Below are 22,890 nucleotides of genomic sequence, written 5' to 3'. Positions count from 1 at the left end.
TTTTATCTTCAATGTAGAGGAGTAGCCATGGGGGCCGGATTCGCGCCGAGCTTAGCGAATCTTTATATGGATCATTTCGAGGATAGTACCATCTACTCGGCTTTGAATCCTTTCTTAGACAACATCACGGCGTGGAAGAGATATATAGATGACGTCCTCATGCTATGGACTGGGACAGAAAATCAACTAATAGCCTTTGCAACTTGGTTGAACTCACAGAATCATAACATTCAATTCACCATGTCACACCACAGGGAATCAATACCGTTTTTAGATTTGACTTTACAAGCGGAAGACGGAAGCATTTTGATGTCTCTATACAAGAAGCCTACAGACCGTAACACCTTGTTACAATATAACTCTCACCATCCCAGAAACCTACGGGATAATCTTCCGTATGGACAATTTTTAAGGTTGAGGCGCAACTGTTCAAGAAGAAGTGACTACTTCAAGGAAACTGACATTCTGATTGCCAAACTGAGGGAGAGAGGATACCCTAAAGGCTTGCTGAACAGATCAAGAAAAAGGGCCTGGTACAGGCCCAGAGAAACGCTTCTTGAGGTGCAACCCAAAAATGAAGAAATGGGGCGACTAATCTGTGTCACTACATTCAACACCAGAAGTAATGAAATCAATAAAGTCATTAGAAAATATTGGAATCTGGTGGGCCCTGAGATTGGCTATCCTGAAGTCCCTATGTTTGCGTTCAAACGTGCCAAAAACGTTAAGGAGTTTGTAGTATCCTCGTACCTGGAACCCCCACCAACACCTAATGTAAGATCTATGCTACAACTACCACAAATTCATGGACATCACAAATGCGGTCACTGCAAGGTCTGTCCGAACACCAAAGTGGGTACCAGCTTCGATCACTTGGGAAAGACGTACTCCCTGAACCACTTTTCAAATTGCAACAGTCAAAACGTGATTTATGCAATTAGATGTCCCTGCAAACTGATATATGTAGGCCAGACTACACAAAAAGTGAAAAACAGGATCCAACAACACCAGAGCAGGATCAAATGTAAATCCCTTGGGGCTCCATTGGTAGAACACTATACGAACAAAAGACACACACATCAAGACCTAGAGTGGTGGGTGCTTGAGAAGGTCACATTACACAGAAGGGGTGGTAACATGGGCACTTCTCTCAACTTTAAAGAGTGTCGTTGGATCCATCTTCTGGATGCCACCAATAGTGGGCTGAATGAACATGAGGAAACTTGTTTACAAATGAGTAAACTTTAAATTTTACTTTTGATGACATAAAGTAATGTTTCATTAAGCATGCTGTGTTTATGTTTATGTTTACGTTCCTTAGCGTAACTCTTGCTAAGGCCTACTTATCTCATGTTGACATCTCTGGATATGTGATAAATATGTGCCCTTAATTGCGATCTGTATAAGTATGATTTGTGCAAGTCTAGCTCCATGTATATACCTTCAAAAAGTAATGTGTCATCCTATTATACATATGGGGTGTATTATGACTTCTGCCACCACACCTGTCATGTGATTTCAGAACCATGTCATGTTTGAGAAACTTACTATAAGGTGATTTCACAGCACACCCGCATGAACCACATTGTTGCTTCCAACAGGGACATTGCATGTAAGAATGCCCAAATATGTTAAATTTCATACGGATGAGGCTTACTATAACTTCTGCCATTACATTTTTCATGTGACTTCTGAATCAGGTCACATCACTCCCGCATTAATTACATCGCGTGTTCCTAAATAGACGATGTGTGTAATGAATGCTTAAATATGTTAATTATCAAGCATTCACTATCGCATTGAGGCATCATAACTTGTATAAAAATAAATGAATTTGTTTTCGGCATGTTTCCTCCCGTTTCAATCAACATCGGTCCCACCAGCTCGTCAGCACTCTGCTGGCGCCCGCCCTCAATTCCATTCCTGGCTTTCCCCGTTCTGCTGATTCATTCTAACAGCCGCGCGCCCCTGGCTTCCTACTACGTCATATAGTTAGCTCAGGGCGGGAGCTCGCTGTCAGTTGCAGCTGAGCCGTAGACGGAATCAGATGTCCATTCACGGACTCCAAGTAAGTCGACATCGCGCCGTCTGGCTCATTGATTGAACGGAGTACACGGCCACAATGCGTGTTAAATAAGCCGTGATTGATTTGTTTCTTGTGGTGCTTTTAAGGACTTGGTCTAGTTAGAAAATATATATGGTAATAGTCCTCTTTACTCATGAATTGGTATCAGGTTCAACCATAAAGTTATAACACTCACGCCCCACCTTATTTGTGATAACTTGTGTTTTTTGGCATTAGGCACCTTTGGCTTTTTATTATTCTGTATATGGGGGATAACAACTACGCGCCCCAGTATAAATGTTACAATATCTTTACACGGTAACAACGCCGGCTATCAACTAAAATATGCCGTGATACATTTGTCTTTTGCATTTGCATTCACGGACTTGGTTTAGTATAGGATTTTACATGGCAATACCAACCACCAACTTTACTCATATATTGGTATCAGGCTATTCTCGCCCTACCATAAGTATGACAGTTTGCGCTTTTGACATTATGCACCTCCAACAATTTATTATTCGGTGTGCGTCTGATAAATATTACGCATAATTGTGACACCTTGCGCTATGGCATCAGTCACCTCCAAAACTTTAGTATCAGGTGTCTGGGTGACATTACATCCTGATTTTGAACAACGCATGTTCTTCAATTTCCTCTTCCTTAATTATTCGTTTTTACACGAGTAGATGATATTGATAGAGACGTCTTTTTTCCAAATGATTAATCTTCCTTAATCACTCAGACTCCTCTTTGCCCTTTGTTTTTTCAGTTTGTGGCGATTGTAGAGACAGCACCACTCCTCCTCCCAAATCATATCTCCGTCCCAAAGGTATGTTTTTCTCCTGTGCACACAGGTATGTTTCCACCATTTCCAACGCAACCTGTCCAGATTTTACATCAGTTCCTCCCCTTTAATCTTTTGCAGGATTAAACTAGTATTTCAACATTTGATGTTGGCCATCTGCATTTGCGACAACAGGAATCCTTTTCCTACAATTTAAATTGGTTCCCCAGGTGAGACAATTGATGGTAATTGGGAAATTAATTATTTCCATTACATGTAACACACACATGGCCCTGACACCATATCCCTTGCGTTTACAGGTCCCCAACCCCGTCTGTCCTGATGAAGACCCAATCCGATGCGTAATAATTGGCACAATTATCCCAGGGTCGAAACGTCGACGTTACATGTCCTATGTGTCACATGCAAATCCACTTAGATAACGAGGAGACTTTGAACCCTTAAGTGGCTTATGTATTGTAAATAGGACCTTGTTTGTTGATTATTTTTATGTATTGTTCATTGTACATATTCGTTATATGTGATGTGTTTTGTGCTAAGTATCACCGTTTCACTAATTGTTTCACTACATCCTGTGTTTGTTGGTTGGATTACCCTGTAAATATTTTTGGTGTTTTTGATACATTAATTAACATCATTCTATCAAGTGACCTGGATTCTGTCCTGTTTCTTTTGGTCTGTGTGTGTCCTTGAGAATCTAACGTGTATTCAGTACCTATTAAGTTAGCCTGTTCATTTTCCGACAGAACCATTGTTTTTTGCACACACTATCTTACCCAGGTTCTGAGGGTTACTGGGTTGCCCCATTATCGTTAATGGTAATGACGTTTCTAGTCTACGCCTATGTTTACGCCTTTTTCATTACGTATGTGTATTATTATCTGTATTATCAGCTGTTACGCCTCCTGCATCTGTCTTAATGTAATGCTTTTTATATAAATATCTTTACTTGTCAATAATGTATTGCCTTCCCTTCCTGAACCCTCGTGGTGATGGAATTTGATGCCTATGGTTCGAACCATAATTCCTTTGTAGAGGAATAAAGCCTTTCAGAACCTCTAATACCACGGATTCTGCCTCTTATTTTTACTGAGTTATTCTTACTAGACTTTACCGCATAAAAATAGTACAGGTAATGAAATATTTACCACAAGGGGATTGAGGGCCAGCCCTTCTCTAACAAACATAGAGTTGCCTAAGTCCCTAGTGTTAAAGTTCCCACTATAATTGCCTAGTGTGACTTGTATTTATTCAACAGATCATCTATGGTTTTTGCTAAAAGGTCCAGGGCCTTTCTTTTCAGGAGCGGTGCTGGGTTGATGTAGCAGTTAAGTAGCATCAGGCAAAGAGGTAGTGAGTTTAGCTTTGTGTCTTTGATGAGCAGGGCTTGATGTGAGTTGGACTTGATGGGGATTGCAGAGGCCACTATTTTCCGCTCATGTTTAATGAAGATAGAAAGGCCACGGGATGGCTGCCCATATAGGCTGTTTTTTGTGACAGCATTATGGAGGTCATAATATCCAGCCATTGGCATTGTTGCCATTGCCCAAGTCTCCTGGAAGCATAGTATGCCCCCTTGGTGAAGGTAGTCCAGGGCAGTTTTCTCCCCAACAAGTTGTTTGATGCCTGCAACATTCCATGAAATAATTTTTAATTGTTGGGAGTGATCTGCCTTATTATTTGTGCTGGATTTTGCCTGTCATTGTCAGGTGTTAGGGATGGCACCCGGTAGGGTTCCGAGCCTTCAGTGCTCCCCTTTAGGTGGACTGAAGTGAGCGACTCGTTGATTGTTGCTGCATGTTATTCGGAGGTCCTTTGCAATCTTTGGCAGAGCTCGATGACTTTTCCCACCGATTTTAGTCCTGTGGGTGCTACGCAGAACGTATAGAGCTTACTTCCCTTGCGGCGGGTAATAGAGGACCTGTGGATATTTCTCTAAACATATGGGTCGGATGTCTATGTCCCATTCTCAGCACTGTGACGCTTCCATGAGAACTGCTGTTTGAAAGTGCTGGTAGCGGAACCCCACCAAAGTGGATTCCCCATGCGAGTCCTCTCGAAAGTTCTGAAATCTTAACCCACTCGAGTCTCTCTGATTGAATATGGGCCAGAGATGGAATATGTTGGAATAGGCGCAAAATGTTGCCCCTGTTCAGGATATCAAAGGGCCCTCTAGAAAAGTACCTTGGGGATAGCACTAATTAATACATGCTGTCGACTGCCATTGAAGGGAGTTGAATTGCTGACACCTGCCTTCTTGTTTGCTGTGTATTGGGAGAAATGAGCCCTGGTTGACTTGTTGGCAGGAGGCCTGATGGGCCTGGGCTGTTGGCAGGCTTTTCTGCAATGTGTGAATGCCAAGGCCGGGCTGGGGATGTGATGAAACAGGTGGGAGTCCACGCGTGCCGGATAGGGGCTACGTTCCCCTGATGTTTTGGAGGAGAAGACTGAGTGCTGGCGTCGGCCTGAAGCCCGGATGGCTGCTTGGACTTCGTGTGATTGGGATCGAGGCGTGCCACTTCCGAGGCCTGTATAACGACGGGTGCTTTTGTAATGGATAGAAGAGACTTTGTTTCTTGGACGTTGCCCCCCTGTTGAGGGTGTTAATTCTGGGCGGTTTTTGAGGTAAAGATTGGGTATCGTGGTACTTCGGAGATGACTCTGTTTATCGTACTGTTGGGCGGGGGTCTCTTTAGCCTTTTTATGTTGCTTCCGCAACTTTTTCTTGGCCCTCCTGGACAGGGGGGCCAGGTGTTTCCCTGCACCAGTCAGCAGCTCGTTAGCAAGCTCTACTTCAGTTGGAGCTTCAGGGCAGGTGCTTACTCCTGGTGGCGTAGACTGTAGTATGACCAAGTCAGTCTCAAGGCTTTGTAAAAAGGAAGGTGTTAATTCATCCTTGTTGGTGTTTACGGTGGTTGGACTATCTGCCTGCGAACTTGGTCTTGGTCTGAGAGTTGTTGCTAAAAAGTGCTCTTTCGGCTCTCCAGGGCCGGAGGAGCTGTGGTGATGAATTTGTGCTTCTGTGATCTGCGATTTTACTGCGGTATTCAGTTCATGAGTACCACTGGTGCCCGGGCAGGAGCTTGATCTCTGCTTCATGTTGGCGGAGGGAGGTTTTGTGATAATCCTGTATTTGCTCGGACTGCTCTCATTAGTTGACACTGTTGGGAACCCCAAGCCCCCTGTGAAAGGAGCTGACTGGAAGTGGTGTGTGATTAAGCCCTTCTGAGGCTCCTTAGGTGTGGTTTTCTGGTGGATTGGCTCCTGGACAGTACTGTGCGTAGTCCGTGTGGGCGGCGTAGTTATCCCGATGGATTCAGGCTTGGCGGTGGATTCAGAGCTGCTGGCAGACTTCCTTTTTGTGGCTATAGTTAAGAGCACTAAACACCTCTTTACGTTTGCAGTGTTTTTCCGGTCAGGGGTCTTGTTTTTCTTGCGGGTGGGCGCAATTATTTAATGGTGTTGATCTTTTTGGCAGGCTCGCAGTCCAACTGAGCTTGATGCTGGACTCCCAGTTTCTCCCAGTAATCTCCTTGTGCTCTCTTTATAGACTGGGCACTAAGGAGGTGGGTCTCGCCTGGGGGATGGGAGGCTGAGGTGCTCTTTAGGAGGAGCCTTGAACTTGTTGGTTGGACTTGTGTGCTGACCTCTGCCTTGTCAATTGCCTAGTCAATTGCACCTGGCTGGCAGCCGGAGATGGGGGAGTATGAAGTGTGGTCTTGTCCCCAAACCGGCTGGTAGCTGGCTCCTTCCTCTCCTCTGCTGTATAAGTTCTCCCCGAAGTTAGTTAATTAAGTGATTTAACTTGCAGGCTGTCAGAGCCCGCGGTTGCTGCCGCTTATGGCTTGTGAGGCTTGTGGGGAGGGCTTTCAGCTGGCGTTGGTGAGGCTCAGTAAGAAATCTAGCTGCAGATTCTTTAACTTAGAATATCCTTACCTTTCCGCCACCGGTGCAAGTGGAGTGCCTGTTCTTAAAATCTGCCAAGCTGCATCTCGGCCCTCAGTGCATATGTTCACAAAGAAATACTACCTTGACAACCAGGTTTGCCTTGAAGGGCATTTTGCCAGTTCAGTCTTATAGTGGTTTTTGGTCTAAGTCCACTCCACAGACTCTCCACCTCGGGGAGTTACTGCTTTGGTATCTATTCTAAGGTAAGAAACCTGTGGTTAGTAGTACTCATTTGAAGAACAAGTTACTTACCTTCAGTAACACTCCTTCTGATGGATACTCCATCTAACTACAGATCCCTTGCCACTCATCCACCTCCTCTTTTGTGGAGTAGCCTCTTTTTTACATCTAAAAAGGTCCAAAGTTAGGAACTGGCACACTAGTACCAATAATTGTTTCATGCCCAGCGCCTGAGGGCATAGAACGTGTTAAGGAAGAAAATTACAAAATTATGCGTTTTCCTGCAGTGGACAAAACGTCCCCTCCAACGCTCACAAAGTTTTAATTCACTGAATTTTCTCCAAATTATTTAGAAGAATTACAGTGAGCTAACCAGGAGTGTGATTGTCACCAATGTCCAGGAAGAAAATGATGACAGCGCACAGGGGGTGGCTCTTTTATGCAGCTCCACTCTATCACTTGTAGGGTGGGACAGAGCCAGCAGAAAGCACATGGCACGGCTCTTTTATGCAGCTCCACTCTATCAATTGTAGGGTGGGACAGAGCCAGCAGAAAGCACATGGCACGGCTCTTTTATGCAGCTCCACTCTATCACTTGTAGGTTGGAACAGAGCCAGCAGAAAGCACACGGCACCTCTTAACAATGTGTATGAACATTACTCAGAAAGTTTTCAGGTCCAGTCTGGCACCTGGGTAGTATTTTAAGATGGGGAATCTTCAGTTAGATGGAGCATCCACCAAAAAGACCATTACCAAAGGTAAGTAACTTGTTTGACTTGTTCATAAAAAGTAAGCTGTCTTAAAGCTACATCCCACTTCTGTGCCTAATTTGACACCAGGGTTTTACCCTGATGAGTCCATTGTTCTGCCTATGTTTTTAGTCACCTCCTAAAGTTTTCTATGTAGCCCCAAAATCGCTGGGTAAAAAGTACACACCACTTTTGAATAGGGAATAGTTTAGAACCTAATTACCCATCCAAAGATGCTTAGCTCTCAAATGGGCACAAATTGTGCACTCACTAATTTTCAAAACCTGCACAAACACAAATTAACAGGTATACAAATTGTACCTGATGTTTTGTGGGTGAGTCATGATTCAACCCTTAGTATTCTGAGCCATTATTCTTAACAATGCCAGCAAAGCCATCTTTTTTTATAAGATGGCGTCTTCCATTTCGTAGTTACAAGTAGGTTTTCAGCGAAACACCTGATGGCATAAAGCCTCACTGCAAAAGGTAAAGCAGCTAAATTAGGCATTTCTAGGCTGGATATTAACTTAGTCTCTGTAGGGCTGACACCTCAAGTTCATCCCCACATTGTTTACTCTGCTTTCTGAACTGTGATCCCATGACTGATGGTAATGTTGTCTACGCTGTTTGATATTTTTTGCCTAAATCAGTAACTTAAAGTCAACTCCCAGCTCCTACATAACATGGCATTACTGTAGAATAATTTGAGTTTGGATTCTACAAAGAATGAGATATGCTATAGGAGAAACATTATATTTTTCCAAACGTATAAACTCCTCTCTTTGATGGTGTATATTTGGGAAATGGCATTAATCTTCATAGAAATCCATTGTGATTGTAGCTTATGTTTTTCCAAGGGTGTCTGTTCAGGGTGGGTTTTTTAGGAGACACCAGACATACATCTTCAAAGACAGAGAAGGGCCAGGTTCAGATCTTGAATACTAGGTAGTTGGATTGCAAGATATGTCAGTGGTTTAACAATCTTCTTTGTGAGTGTGATGATATCGTTTTGTCTTTAGAAATTGAAAACGTCTTTGTTATCCAACCATATTTACACCTTTCTTGATTTTGGGTTTCTCTGCTTTAAAACTAGTATATCACTGTAACTAAAAAACGTATTTCTGTGGATATGTTGGTTTGTGTATCGGAGGCATTTCTTTGTGTTTGCAGCTCTCTTCTGATCCATTATGCCTTTCTTGTGCTTCTCTTTATTTGCCTCAGGTGGACATCATGCGCAGGATGGTGTGTGATCTCTTGGATCAAAAAACAGCCCGAAAAGGAAGGTTAAACAGTTGTGACAATGGAGGTACAGGTGACCAATCAACTTCCATGAACATACCTTGCGTGGACAATAACTCCCTGAGTTATCCTTTTGGGGGAGGAGATCCTGAAATAACTTCAAAAGAAGAGTTAAAGGGAGATTCTAAGATTCTGCAGACTGAAACTAAACTATGGGTTATAGATGGTGGAGTGACCACCAGTGAAAAACACACACTAATGAGCAGACCATTGTGGAGGCAGGGGAAACTCTGCGAAAGAAGGGACTGTGGCACCACCTACATTGATGTGCATGAGGCGGACGCTAAGGTGCTGGTGGAGAAAACATGGCTCTGGGAAATCGGAGGCAGTGCAAGAACCTCCCAGGATGGACATGAATGGAGCTGCAGACCACTGGTGGAGGTGTCAGAAACCTTGTCAAGAGAAGGTAGTGAACTGCACTCAAGATGGAAACGTAAAAATGGGGAGATCCCTTTCGCTCAGAGAGAGATGTTGCATGTCACACAGGTGAATGACAAAACCCCACAGACCCAGAGGAAAGAACCCGAAGGAATGCAAGGAGAGGAAGAGATCAGAAACAGACAGAGACAGGAGCCAGAAGGAACGCAAGTTAATGGAGAACCTCTTCACACAAAGGGACAGAGTCCACAAGAAATACAAGGGGATGGAGAGGCCACGGACGGTCAGAGAAAGAGGCCAGGGGAAAAACCTGGGGCTTTAGATACAACACGCCGTCAGAGTCTGGTGCCAGGAGGAACACAGACAACACTTGAGCCTGCTCACACCCAGAGACTGGGGCCAGGAGGAACACTGGAGTGTTGGGGGACCACAGACTTCCTGGGACATGGGTCAGATGGAAAGCAATGGGATGGAGAGTCCACACAACCCCAACGACAGGGGCCAGGAGGAGTGCAGACAGCATCAGCCACAGTTCAGGAATGTCACGAATCCTGTGATAGTTATTCTGAGACAAGGGAGAGACAGCTAATGCATCACGCAGAAGGAGAGGAAGATTTTGAAACTCAGGTACAGAAGAGACTGCAAGAAAGGGGGAGAACTTTAGAAACTCAGGCACAAGAAGCATCTCAAAAGGAAAGGAGGCAGTCGACACCTCAAGTAAAGGACGCACTTTCAGAAAGGGAAAGATTATTAGAAATGAAGTTCCAAGAGAAACTTCCAGAAAGGGATAGACCATCCAAGACTCCAATGGAGGTAGGACTGTCAGAATTAGAGAGACCATTTGAGCCTCAGGTAGAGGAGAGACAGCCTGAGAGGGAGAAACCAACTGGACTTCAGATAGAGGATAGTGGGGCAGAAAGAGAGCGATCATTGGGAACCCATGTGCAAGGGCGAGTGACAGTCATGGAGAGCCCAATTAAGTATCAGGTACACGAGGGTATATCAGAAAGGGAGAGACCATTGGAAACATACGTACAAGGGAAACTGCCAGAAATGGAGAGACCATCTGAGCCTGGTGTACTGTGTACACCAGAAACGGACACACCATTTAAACCTCAGGTACAGGAGAGACTATTGGAAACTTGGGTAAAAGGGAGATTGCCAGAGACTGTGACACCCTCGGACTCTCATACAAAAGATACAATGTCAGAGTATTGGAACCCATCTGAAACTTGTGCTTTACAGGGACTGACACAGGTCGGGGACAAACAGTCCGAGCCAAAGGCAGTAGACAGACAGCCAGATGAAACAGAACACTCTAAGGAGGAACTGCGGAGGGTGGTGGAGGGAAGGGGTCAGTCAGATCAGATAAAACTAAATTCACTTTCTGTGATAGAATCAAGGACCTTGAGCCTGCAGAGTCCATCTGTGAAAGAGTTACTGCAGTCCCACAGAAAGATGGATAACGGTACACAGCCTGATATCGTGGGAAAACCAAGGTTAAAGGAGTCGCCGTGCACGGATGATGTTGCTGTGCATCCCTCGAGCCCTGGAGAGCTGGCAGAAACCCATATCAAGCAGGACCCAGAGATTCCTGGTAAGAAAGTAACTTATAATCAGACGAATGGATGTGAGACTCGGAGTGAGCTAAACCCAGAAATTCCTGGTGAGATACTAATTTATATTCTGTACTATGTTCTTGAAGCAAACAATGAGCTTGATCCAGATATTCCTAGTAAGATGCTACCTTATAGCCAGTGCCATGTATCAGAGGCTCATGGTAAGTAGGACCCAAAGTTTCCTGGTAAAAGACTGAACTTATGCCAATTGCTATATGCATCTGAGGCCCACAGCGAGTAGGACCCAGACATTCCTAGTAAGATGCTACCTTATAGCCAGTGCCATGTATCAGAGGCTCATGGTGAGTAGGACCCAAAGTTTCCTGGTAATAGACTGAACTTATGACAATTGCTATATGCATCTGAGGCCCACAGCGAGTAGGACCCAGACATTCCTCGTTAGAGACTATGGGCCTAATTTAGAAGTTGGCACGACGGCCTGTTTCTCTGTCAGGGAAACGGAGTGAATTACTCCGTCGCCCTGACAGATGTGCCGCCCCCCAAATTCAGAAATGGCCGTCAAGCAGGCGTCATTACTTAACGCATTGGCAGAAACCACCGTCACAGCGGTTCCTGTCAATGCTTTTTTAAGTTTGGTGCACAGTTCTGTCAAAATGATGGAGTCTTGTACCAAACTAGTTTTCTTTTTTTTAAAGGGGAGCATTTAGCAGTTTTCACTCTGCCCTTTACTGCCAGGGTTTTCCTGGCTGTGACGGGCAGGGAAACAGGCCGCTAATTTTGCCCATCTAAATCAGGTGGGTGGAATTAAAGGTCAGCATTTGATGGCCCTTTACTGTTTCGGGCCGTCAGAGGGGTTTAATCGCAGTGGAGACAGAGTGGTCTCTGCTGTGATTAAACCTATGGCCCACCTGCAGCTAAATCAGGGGGTCAGACCTTTATCTTGGCGTTATGTATACTCTGTCGCTGTTCTGACAGAGTATACATACCACCAAGGTATACATTTGGCCCTAACTTATAACCACTGCCATGTATATGTGACTGAAAGTGACCAAGTTCCAGAGATTCCTGATGAGATACTAATTTATAACCATTGGCAGGTATCCAAAGCCTACAAAGAACTGGATCCAACGAGTCCTAGTAAGGTACTATCATAACCAGTGCCATGTATCTGACACGCATGGCAGATAGAATCCAAAGGATCCTGGTAAGAGATCAAGCTGTAACCAGTGTCATGTATATGAGACTAATAGTGAGCTGGACCCAGAGATTCCTAGTAGGAAACTAATAACCACTCACAAGTATCTAGGAGCCCTTTATAAAACACTCTAAATCAAAATAATGAACTAAACCCAGATGTTCCTGGTAACAAATACACTTTTAACCAATGTTTTGCAGAGCTGTCTACGGGGAAGGCAGCCGGTCTGTTTGCCTTGGGCCCCTCGCTTTATGGGGCCATGCACTCCTATCACAAACTATTTAAATGAGAGGAAATCAGACATGATTGACCCTTTTATGGTGCACCTAGTTGAACTATTCCATTGAGTGGCTCCAAATGATGCGTTTTCTCCCCAGCAAAAACATTTTTCTAATTGTGAGGTGCTCCTTTAATTGCAAGCCAGAGTGTGTCCTACAAAAGCTTTTGCCCCCAAAAACCTTCAAGACTGGCACCATTTATTCAAAGCCCACAGTGAACTGGACGAAGAGATCCCTGACAATGCTTTAACTTATAAACAGTGTCATGTCGTTCTGTTTGAGAGGGCTCACTCATGTATATTACTTTATAACCACATTTGACATTAGTTATGTTGGATGATAGTTGCTTATTGTTTGGACAGTACATACTGAGTTCGCTTTCAAAAGGTAGCCTCTGACAAATATGTTAACTTATAATCAGTGAGAGGCCCTCTCTCTACTATGAGATATCATATGCTAATTTATATGAAGGATGACATTACATCACATACTATAAGGTATGCCACTCTTATAAGCATCAAGAGATAACTCAACGTGTTACCATAATATACATCATTGATGTAAGATTTTTACTTATAAGCTGAGTTTGATAAACTCAAACGATTTATATAATCCCTGTAAAGAGTGAAGGGATTTTGGCAGGAATCCTCACTGGTGGTTGTCCACTGCTACCACTGGTTTGTTCTCTATTACCCCTAGCAACGCCTTAGTCAGGAAGGCAGTGGCAGCAATAGAAAGTAAACATGTCTCTAAAAGCTGTGGTTATTTTTTATAGCATTTTCCACTCCTTGCTCTTTCTCTACATTTGCAGCATCAGATAAGATACTTTTGAAAGGCTATCAGTGTCACACGAGGTGTGATGTCATCAGTGGTTAAAGGGTGCATGATGTATCTGTTACCATGACTTTCTAACATCTAACGCGGTTGTGCTAATTTAGCATTGTACGTATATAGATAGCAATCTTCACTAGACTGGCATGTTGGGTGAAATGGCAGCAATGCAAATATTTATGTAATCAGTTCCTATAACACTGTCCTGTGGGATTGGAGCAAAACGGTTTTCAGGAATGATGTGATGAGTTCCCATTCTTTGTGAATCACGTAGTCTTTAGGCTTGAGGGGTGACATGATGCCAAACCTTCGGTGGTATTGGGAGCCATGGTCATTTTGCATTGATGTCTCAGTATACACAATGGAGCCAAGAGGTGGAGATGATAGGTGAGTTTTGAACAATGTTCAGTGTTTGGCCAAGGAATCATTGGGGGAACTAAGGGTCATAGAGTCAGGCATACCTATAGATCTGTGAGGATCCATATACTCAGGGACTCAGGATATTGAAAATACAGGCACAACCTCAAGATCTCAAGAAAAAGATAAATGGACTTACCAGATTCATAGTCAGAGCAATAAAGAACCAGAAAGCCAACAGTATTGTGGATAGTATTGCAACTAAAAGGCATGAAGCCAGGGAAAATCTAGGAATTGAAACCTGAGGTAACCTTGGAAAAGCAAGCAACAAAAGCGCAGAAGAAGGGCTTGATGAATCATGGAGTGGCACATCAAAATGTTCATGCTCATCTTCTCCCACCAGCCTGCAATTAACTCAACAACCATCATTCTCAAACACTTCTCCCTCCTCCTCAACAGCCTGCACATATACTCTCCTCTGCATCTAGTCGCTGACCCCTAGTCAGAGTGTAACACCTGCTAGGAACTTCTAACATGCCCTGCTGCTGGTTAGGACACAATGCTTGTGTCGTATAGTGAGCATGAAATGGGTGCTGTGTTTGATAGTACTTTTTGAAAAAACATGCACCCCTGTTTATGGTTTGATCATTGATCTAGTCTCTCTGTGTATCCTTTTACCATCCATTTATCACAGTCATTTCTGGTGGGAGAAATTTGTGTAGAAGGTTTACCTTTTCTTTTTGGTATCTGTTCTTGACCATCCCATCACAGTATCAGCCACCTACACGGAAATTTGGGTGAGGCGTGCTTTCTCTTCTTGACTATGTGTCATACCTTTGATTTGGTTACAGATTAGTGTGATAGGTTGCCAGTATGGATGTGTTGAACTAGTTGAGCAACTTCCTAATCCAAACAGAACGGTTAACAGCAACCATCGGGTTGAAAGGAGTGATGTAGCAGTGAAACTAAGATAGATCCATTTCCTCTTACTGGCAGTCATCAAGTCTTAACCCAGATGTTTGCCATTTGACACACTTTGCAATTTACTGCTTTACTTTGGCTTTCTAAACCACAAAGTAGAACTACTGCTTTAGAAATTTTAACACTGCCCCAAAAGATGGCAGGATTTCCATTCTGCATGCCACCACCTGTGTGGCATCAGCTACTGAAAATCTTCAAGCATAAATTCGTCCTCTGAGATCAGTTATGCAGATAAGTGTTTAATATGGAAGGGCAAAAAAGATTACAGTCTTTGTGATGCTGTTCGTGCTGTGCATTTACTATATATATTATAACCTGTCAATAATGTATTGCTGATCCCTTCCTGAACCTTCGTGGTGACGGAACTCGATTGCCTGGTTCGAACCATCATCATTCCTTTGTAAGGAATAAATTCCCTATTATACCCTCGAATACCACGGATTCTGCCTCTTATTTTTACTGAGTTATTCGTATTGAATTTTACCGCATAAATTAAGTCTAGGTAATTTAAATTTACCACATAATTGGCGCCCGAACAGGGACACCTCTCACACCCCACGCGCCGGAGGTGCGTTGCAGACCCGGTCTCCTGCCACAGCCGGACGGACAATTACGCGTACCCGCAGGATTTCCTGTATCTCCCTCAGGCCAACGGGGGCGACTGAGGCTGCGATCAAATCCCAGACGAGGCGGTGAGGATTGCGGAGAATCCCGACCAGAGCCTAGCTGAGAGAGCAAGATCCGAGGTATACAGAGGCCCACCAGATTCCGAAGTTCCGAAGTATCTAAGTCACGAGTCGAGTCCAGTCCAGTTTGGTCTAGTCCAGTCCAGACTTCCGAGGCCTTCCGTTCCGTGCTTCCCGGTGAGTACCGTTGCTGGGGACGCATCTAGACGTGCACATTAGTTTGTGCCGGTCAAGACGGGTTTGGGTACACAGACCTGGTCTGCACTGTTTTAGCAGTGTATCTGTACTGTTTAGCAGTACATACAGTATATTTAGTATTATGCAGTTAACTAGTTTTATTCTAATTATTATTGTTCGCTTCTAAAAAGTTTGTGATATGTTTTGAATGTCGTGGTATGAGTGATTGTTCGATCTTCATTATTGTGTTTATTGTAATTATTGTGTTCAAGACCGAGTAAGAATTAAGTAGCAAGGTTCAAGATGCCGTTATTTTCAAAATTAAGACAGATAAAAACTAGAAAAGGGATACTCGAGGAAGCTGTTCCCATTCCACCTAGGGACACTCCAGGGTACTTTATGTACCATAAACATGGCCTAGATACCGTATTATATCTTGATCTATGGGTGGACTACACCAAGGATTTAGCAGAGAGTCAGAGATGGCCCGCTGCTGGAACATGGGATGCAGATTGCATCATGAGAGTAGAAGAAGCATTATGGAAAAAGAAAGCCAGACAGTCACAGAAAGATGCCATTGAACTATGGTGTAAAGAATCGCATAGACGCACAGAGAAAGCGCTCAGAAAGGAAGAGAAAAGTAGGGAAGATTCAGAAAGAGCCCGAGAAAACATATTAATTGACGAAGGTATCCGAGTAAAAACAGAACAAGTAGACAGACAACGAAACACTCTTATGAATGGTATGTATCCTCTTCTGGCCGAGGGTTTGCCTAAGGCCACCTTGGAGGTACCAAAAGATCTGCCACCTCCATTACTCCCGATTAAAGTACATCCCAAGACCGCAAAGGACATTTTCCTTTCTTCCTATTTAGATGATGCAGCCCCCGAATATGCTAATGGTGCGCAGCAACGCACACCACCTGTTAACGACGCTCAACCCCAAGATCAGCTGCACCCACCTCCGCAGCAACAAACCCCTCCTCACGTTCTAAACATTCCATCTGTTTCTACAGTCCTTCCTGCACCCACACTCTCTACCCTACACCCAACAAATCCTTTTGGACTTGGCACCTCAGGAGGTGCGACAGGAGGTTTTTCCACGCCACCGCCAGCAACTAGATTGACTTATAGGGATTTAGCACACCAACGTACACCCCAAAGAGCTAATGACAATATATTAAATGAGCCTCTTACAGATTGTAGATATGATCCAGTGCCAGGTAAACACGACAGAATGTTGCTATCTTCAGTACGTTTAAGACGAGTTGCAAACTATTTAATGACATTACCAGGAATGGTTGAACATCTAGACAAAATATATCGCTTTGTCCAAACAGGGCAAGGTCCTGAAAGTATTGGCGAGGCCATGGAATACCAGAAAGTAGACATGCAAAAATTATTGTTACGCTTTTTCATAAACTGCTTGGTCAGAAACAGAGATAGGCCTGAGGTAGATCAGGAGGAAATGCAGGTACTTACCAGATGGGGTCAGAATATAGCAGACAGAAAACATGATAAACAGAAGTATATAGAAGTCATGTGCCGAAAGATCAGAAAAGAAGTAGAACGAATACATGAAAGAAGATTAGAAGCAGATAAAACTGAATCAGAGGAAGAGGAGGAGGAACAGTCAGAAATGAACACAGGACAATTAGAATTACCAGCTAGACAAACGATAGCTTATGTAGGAAAAGGAAGATCTTTCAATAATCCAATACGTCCGATACGTCCAGAATGTAACAGAATTTTTCAAACAGTTATCTCAAATCCAAGGACCCCTGAACACTTATTCCAGGCTACTGATAAATTACTTCGAGAACGAAGGGGGTACCATGTGCTCGATTCTATGGATGAACAAGAATTAGCCAGGTCAGCAGTACAATGGGCTGACAACTCTGAAAAATACAGTGATGATGCGCTAGCACACACGTTTCTGAATCTCGCCCCAGATGAACAGCGTTTAGCTAGTATATACATGATACAACATCTCCTTATATTATATAAGGGCCAACACTCCGATCCTGGTCCCCTGCCTGATATACTGATAGAACTACTACTGAATAAATGGAGAGGACTAGGTACTGATCTAATTAAAGTAATTCTAGAATACCGACATAGATATAGTGCCTTTTTGTGTCCAGAACATGATCCAGCTCCTTCCATGGAGAGAAAAACGTATTACATAGACAGACAGAATCCCTTACGCGAAGTACACCCAGTTAGGAATGATGATAATACTTTTAGACGCGTGTTTGTGTACACGCCCATAACTAAAATAGAACTATTGGAAATGAAAAAATTAGTGCCCAGCCATGACAAAGATCCAGCAGGTTTTCACCGTGAACTAAAGGACATGTTACTCATGGGTGATTATACCTATCCTGACATTATGAAAATATTGAAAGTATTATTGCCTGCCGGTATTTATGAGAAACTCAAAGAAAAAGAATGGGAGGTGGGAGAACAAAAGATTGATTGGACAGTATTAGAAAACGAAGAAAATGCCCGAACTGCAGGCGTAGGGCTTGGGGACAGAACAAAAGCATTGCCAGGATTATTAGTACAAGTATTGCCACGTTTATTAACTACGAAAAAGGAAGATTGGGGAGCAATCTCAGCTTGTAAACAGAAACCCGATGAAGACACTAGTGATTTTTATTCCCGATTTGAAAAATGTTTTGGTATTAATAGCGGCCTGAAAGCAAGTAGCGAGTCATATCCACATCTTTTTGTAACAAAACTAGTCGAGAATTCCCTGCCACAGGTTAAAAACAGAGTATTGAAAGTTGAGAGCACTTGGCAAGCTAACACTCCTTCACAGATGTTACAAATGTTACAGTATCACCAGAATAGAATTAGAGAAGAACAAGAACACGAACAAAGACGTATGAAAGACACGAAAATGAAAATGCTCGTCGCTCAGTCAGTTCCAGCTGACGGTCATAAAAAGGGTGCGACACAGTCCAGTAATTCAGCGGTTCCCGTTAAAGGGACATGCAACTATTGTAAACAGCCAGGTCATTATATAAACGATTGTGCAGTTCTGAAACATAATATCTCTACGGGTAAAACCAAGGAGAGACCACGTCCGCCTAGACAGGATCAGATCCAACAACAAGCACCTCAACATGTACAGCCTATGCCGGTTCCACAACAGACCGTAGTGGTACCACAGCCACAGTCGCAGCCTATTGCCGCAACACAAAACACGACACAACAGATGTACCAGTATGCACAAAATGACTATCCAGATTATCAGCGATACACATGAAATAGCCTAGAGAGGGAAGTTGGCTTACCCCTTATTGAGGTTCCTGTAGATCAAGAGGGTCCTTATGTACAGAGTCAAGTATTAGGGAAAGACAGAAAGTTTTTACTTGATACAGGGGCAAGCAGAACAACTATAAGTCACGACGAAGTCCCAGGGGCACCCCTCTCAGGCTCACAAAATATTTCCCTTGGTTTTTCAGGAAAGCCTACTATTAACGAAGTATCGCAACCGCTTGCATTTACAGTTGGTCCATTGACACGGACTACCGATCTATTGCTTACAAAATCATGCCCAGAAAACTTGTTAGGTATAAAAACATTGAAAGCTCTAGGAGCTATAATATGTTGTTCTCCGGACGGAGTACGACTATTTTTGCGTGACTTTAAAGGTCACTACGTGTCAAGAGACATGGATCACCGGTTACAGAATCTACCTGCACATTTATGGGCACAAGGCCCCACTGATGTAGGTTGTATGCACATTACACCATATCGAGTCACACTCAAAGCAGGAGTGGTATTACCACGAATGCGACAATACAAGTTACCTCCAGATGCTGTAGTGGCTTTACTGCAAATCATTGACGAGCTCATTGCACAAGGAGTGGTTGTGGAAACCGACTCCAATGTATGTAATTCTCCGATCATTCCGATTCTTAAACGAACTGATCCAAAAGCACCCCCAGTATATCGATTAGTTATTGATCTGCGCGAATTGAATAAATGCATTGTACCACAATATCCCGTGGTCCCAGATATCTCTTCATTACTGACAGCTATTGATTCAGAGGCAACGTTCTTTACTGTAATTGACCTCAAGAACGCCTTCTTTAGCGTCCCAATCGATCCGGAGAGCCAATATTTGTTCGGATTTAGTTTAAATGGACGAAGCTTTAAATTCGCACGCGCACCTCAAGGATTTACAGAAAGTCCTAGCATCTACAGCCAAGCACTGAAAAGACAACTTGACAGTATCCACATGCCAGTTAACACTGCACTGCTTCAGTATGTCGATGATCTGCTGATCACCGCCCGAAGCGAACCCGAATGTGAAAAAGCATCACTGACGGTTTTACATTTTCTGGCCGACCAGGGGCACAAGGTGTCCCCTTCGAAGCTGCAATTCTGTGCCCAGCAAGTTGTGTACCTAGGGCACTTGCTGTCCAAATGGGGGAGACAGCTCACACCTGACCGCATCCAGTTAATTGTAAACATGCCACCACCCAAGTCACAAAAGGAGGTACGGGCCTTCATAGGCCTCACTTCGTACTGTAGGCAGTGGATCCCCCAATATGCATTTTTAGCAAAACCACTCATTCAGTTGACAACCCAGGAGGCAGCGACATCGACTGTCCTCCCTTGGACTTCAGAACATACACAAGCATTTGAAGACTTAAAGAAAGCTTTATGCCAAGCACCTGTTTTAGCGACACCATGTTACAGTAAGCCTTTTACACTCTTTGTTACAGAACGTGAAGGTACTGCTTTGTCAGTACTCACTCAGGAACAAGCAGGATCACACAAGCCATGTGCTTACTTTTCTAGCACATTAGATCCCGTAGCTCAAGCTCTTCCTGCGTGTCTGAAATCAGTTGCAGCGACAGCTCTAGCGATCAGACAAAGCGATTCCATAGTATTAGGACATCAATTGACAGTACAAGTACCACACGCAGTAGAGGTTCTCTTGAACCGGACACAAACACAACACTTGACTATAGCACGACTGACAGGTTACGAACTCACATTGTTTCAGCCACACATAGAAATCAGACGTTGTAGTACATTAAATCCTGCCACACTTTTGCCATTAAGTGGAACAGACCCACTGGCACATGATTGTATTGAAGTCATTACTATTACGACAAAACCCAGACAAGACTTGACAGATGTCCCATTACCAGACCCGGACCTGACACTTTATGTGGATGGTTCATGTATGAGAACAAGTACAGGAGAGTTAGTGGCCGCTTATGCAGTCACGACAGACACCGAAGTCATTGAAACAAATTGTATTGACACATTATCAGCTCAAGCAGCAGAGCTTATTGCTCTGACACAAGCCTGTATTCAAGCCAAGAAGAGAAGAGTCAACATATACACAGATTCACGTTATGCTTTCGGAGTTGTACACGACTTCGGAGTCCTTTGGCGAGAGAGAGGTTATTTGACTTCTCACGGTGCCAACATTCAACACGGTCCCCTCATTCAAGCTCTGTTAGATGCAATACATCTGCCTACTTCAATATCTATCATGAAGTGCAAAGCCCATACAAAAGTCACCGATATTATTTCCCAGGGTAACGACCTAGCAGACCGAACAGCTAAGCAAACAGCACAGAATAGGACTCATGCAACTGACTTGACAAAGACAATAGTTCCGACACCGACACACTGCATGACAGTTAGGGATCCCGCCCTTGATGTAATTGACATACAGACACATGCTACACCAGAGGAAATAAAGAAATGGACTGAATTAGGAGGGATCCAAACAGATCAGGGATGGATGACGAAGGGAAAATCTATATGGTTTCTCCCCGACTCAATGGTTCAAGTTATCATTAACACAATACATAGTCCAGCACATCTAGGAGAAAAAGCTATGTTAGACAGTATTCAACACATTTGGTTCAACAAACACTTACGAGCTGCAGCCAAACAGAAAGTCCGAACTTGTATGATTTGTTGTCAGTTCAATCCAGGTAAAGGCGTACCTGTAGAGCAGGGTGGATTTCAACCTCCCGATCACCCTTTTGAAGTCCTCCAGATGGATTATATCCAGATGGAACGATGTCGAGGATTCAAATATGTCCTCGTAGTTGTATGCGCTCTTTCCCGTTGGACAGAGGCATATCCCGTCTCAGATTACATTGCCCCGACTACTGCCAAACAATTAGTTCGTGAATTCTTCCCACGGTATGGTTTGTCCCATATTGTGTACTCAGATAATGGCCAGCCGTTCTCATCCGAGCTAATGAAACACATTTCACTCTTGTTAGGCTATCAATGGAAATTCCACTGTGTCCGACATCCCGAGGCAGCAGGTCTCGTGGAACGTCATAATCAGACCCTGAAAATTCGACTTTCAAAAATCTGTAGAGAGAAAGGCGTCGACTGGATAGTAGCCTTACCAGTTGCACTCTTTTACATGAGAATGGTAGCACATTCTCGCACAGGGCTATCCCCGTACGAGGTGGTCTTCGGTAGGCCACCAAATATGTGGGGGACGCCTATACCTCGTAAAATCACTGATGTTGATTGTAATATGCTGACAGATTACCTTGCTTCTGTAGTAGGGGATCTCTGTGTATAGTCATAATCTAGTGAATAGTCCCGCCCATGTGCGCGGACCCCGGAGCAATAAAAAATAATCTCTAAAAGGTGACAAATCATGCAGACCTGCATACACCTTTAAGAGAGAATTTAATTTAAAGACAGATAATGCAGCCTATACCCACAGGCTACACTGTCCAGTACTTCAACTAGAATTCCACCAAAATCCACAAACAGCACTGCCTGTCCAGCTTTTCTCCCCATAGGAAAAAACCCTGCCTCTACCAGCAAAAGCCTCTGGAATGATAGAGAGGAAGGAGTGGACAGACAAGCCCCATAGGCTGCCATTATGTGGCTTGGAACAGGATACTGTGCCTTTAAGAAAACTTTCCAGTTTTCCAGAACTTTCCCCAGTATCCCAGAATGCCCAGCAGGTCCCATTTACTTTCAGTTCTTTTTTCCGGCTCCTGCTAGCAGGACCCTGGAGCATTGAGCTCTACCTTTTTCAAGGTTTTTCATTGAGATTTTGGCAATTTTTGTCACTTTTTCTTGTGTTTAGTAGCTGGTACTGTCAACATGCCTGGCTTGTTCGACAAGTGCCCGGAATGTGGTCGAAAGAAGGCTAAAACTGACCCACACGAGGTGTGCATAGCCTGCCTTCCCCAGTCCCACGTGCCTGAAAGCTGTACCATCTGCCACTCGTTTTCAGCAAGAACCCTGAGGGACAGGATGAAGAGCAGGCTTCAAGCTCTGGAGGAGCGAAGACTGAAGGCACCAGGTGGGTCTGGAGGGGCTGATTTGGCCCATGCTGAGGCCTCTGGGGGGCTCCCCAG

General features: G+C 43.9%; 1 protein-coding gene and 1 long non-coding RNA gene across 4 annotated transcripts in view; both read left to right on the top strand.

Moving 5' to 3' along the window:
* The window catches only part of LOC146798685 (uncharacterized), a 415,733-nt gene that overhangs the window by 344,376 nt on the left and 48,467 nt on the right, over nt 1–22,890 (top strand). For all 3 annotated transcript variants that reach the window (XM_085625984.1, XM_085625983.1, XM_085625982.1), the window contains exon 13: nt 8,972–11,024. In XM_085625984.1, coding sequence (XP_085482110.1) covers nt 8,972–11,024 — 2,053 coding nt within the window. The remainder of the gene's footprint in view (nt 1–8,971; nt 11,025–22,890) is intronic.
* LOC146798686 (uncharacterized) lies at nt 2,027–3,239 on the top strand. Its single transcript, XR_014968747.1, has 4 exons — nt 2,027–2,068; nt 2,838–2,897; nt 2,994–3,082; nt 3,173–3,239. It is a non-coding gene; the product is annotated as an uncharacterized LOC146798686 (long non-coding RNA).

This window comes from Triturus cristatus, chromosome 9, assembly GCF_964204655.1.
Source record: "Triturus cristatus chromosome 9, aTriCri1.1, whole genome shotgun sequence".
Taxonomy (NCBI): Eukaryota; Metazoa; Chordata; class Amphibia; order Caudata; family Salamandridae; genus Triturus; species Triturus cristatus.
The sequence above is the reverse complement of the archived record's forward strand: the minus strand, read 5'-3'. Positions and strand labels throughout refer to the sequence as shown.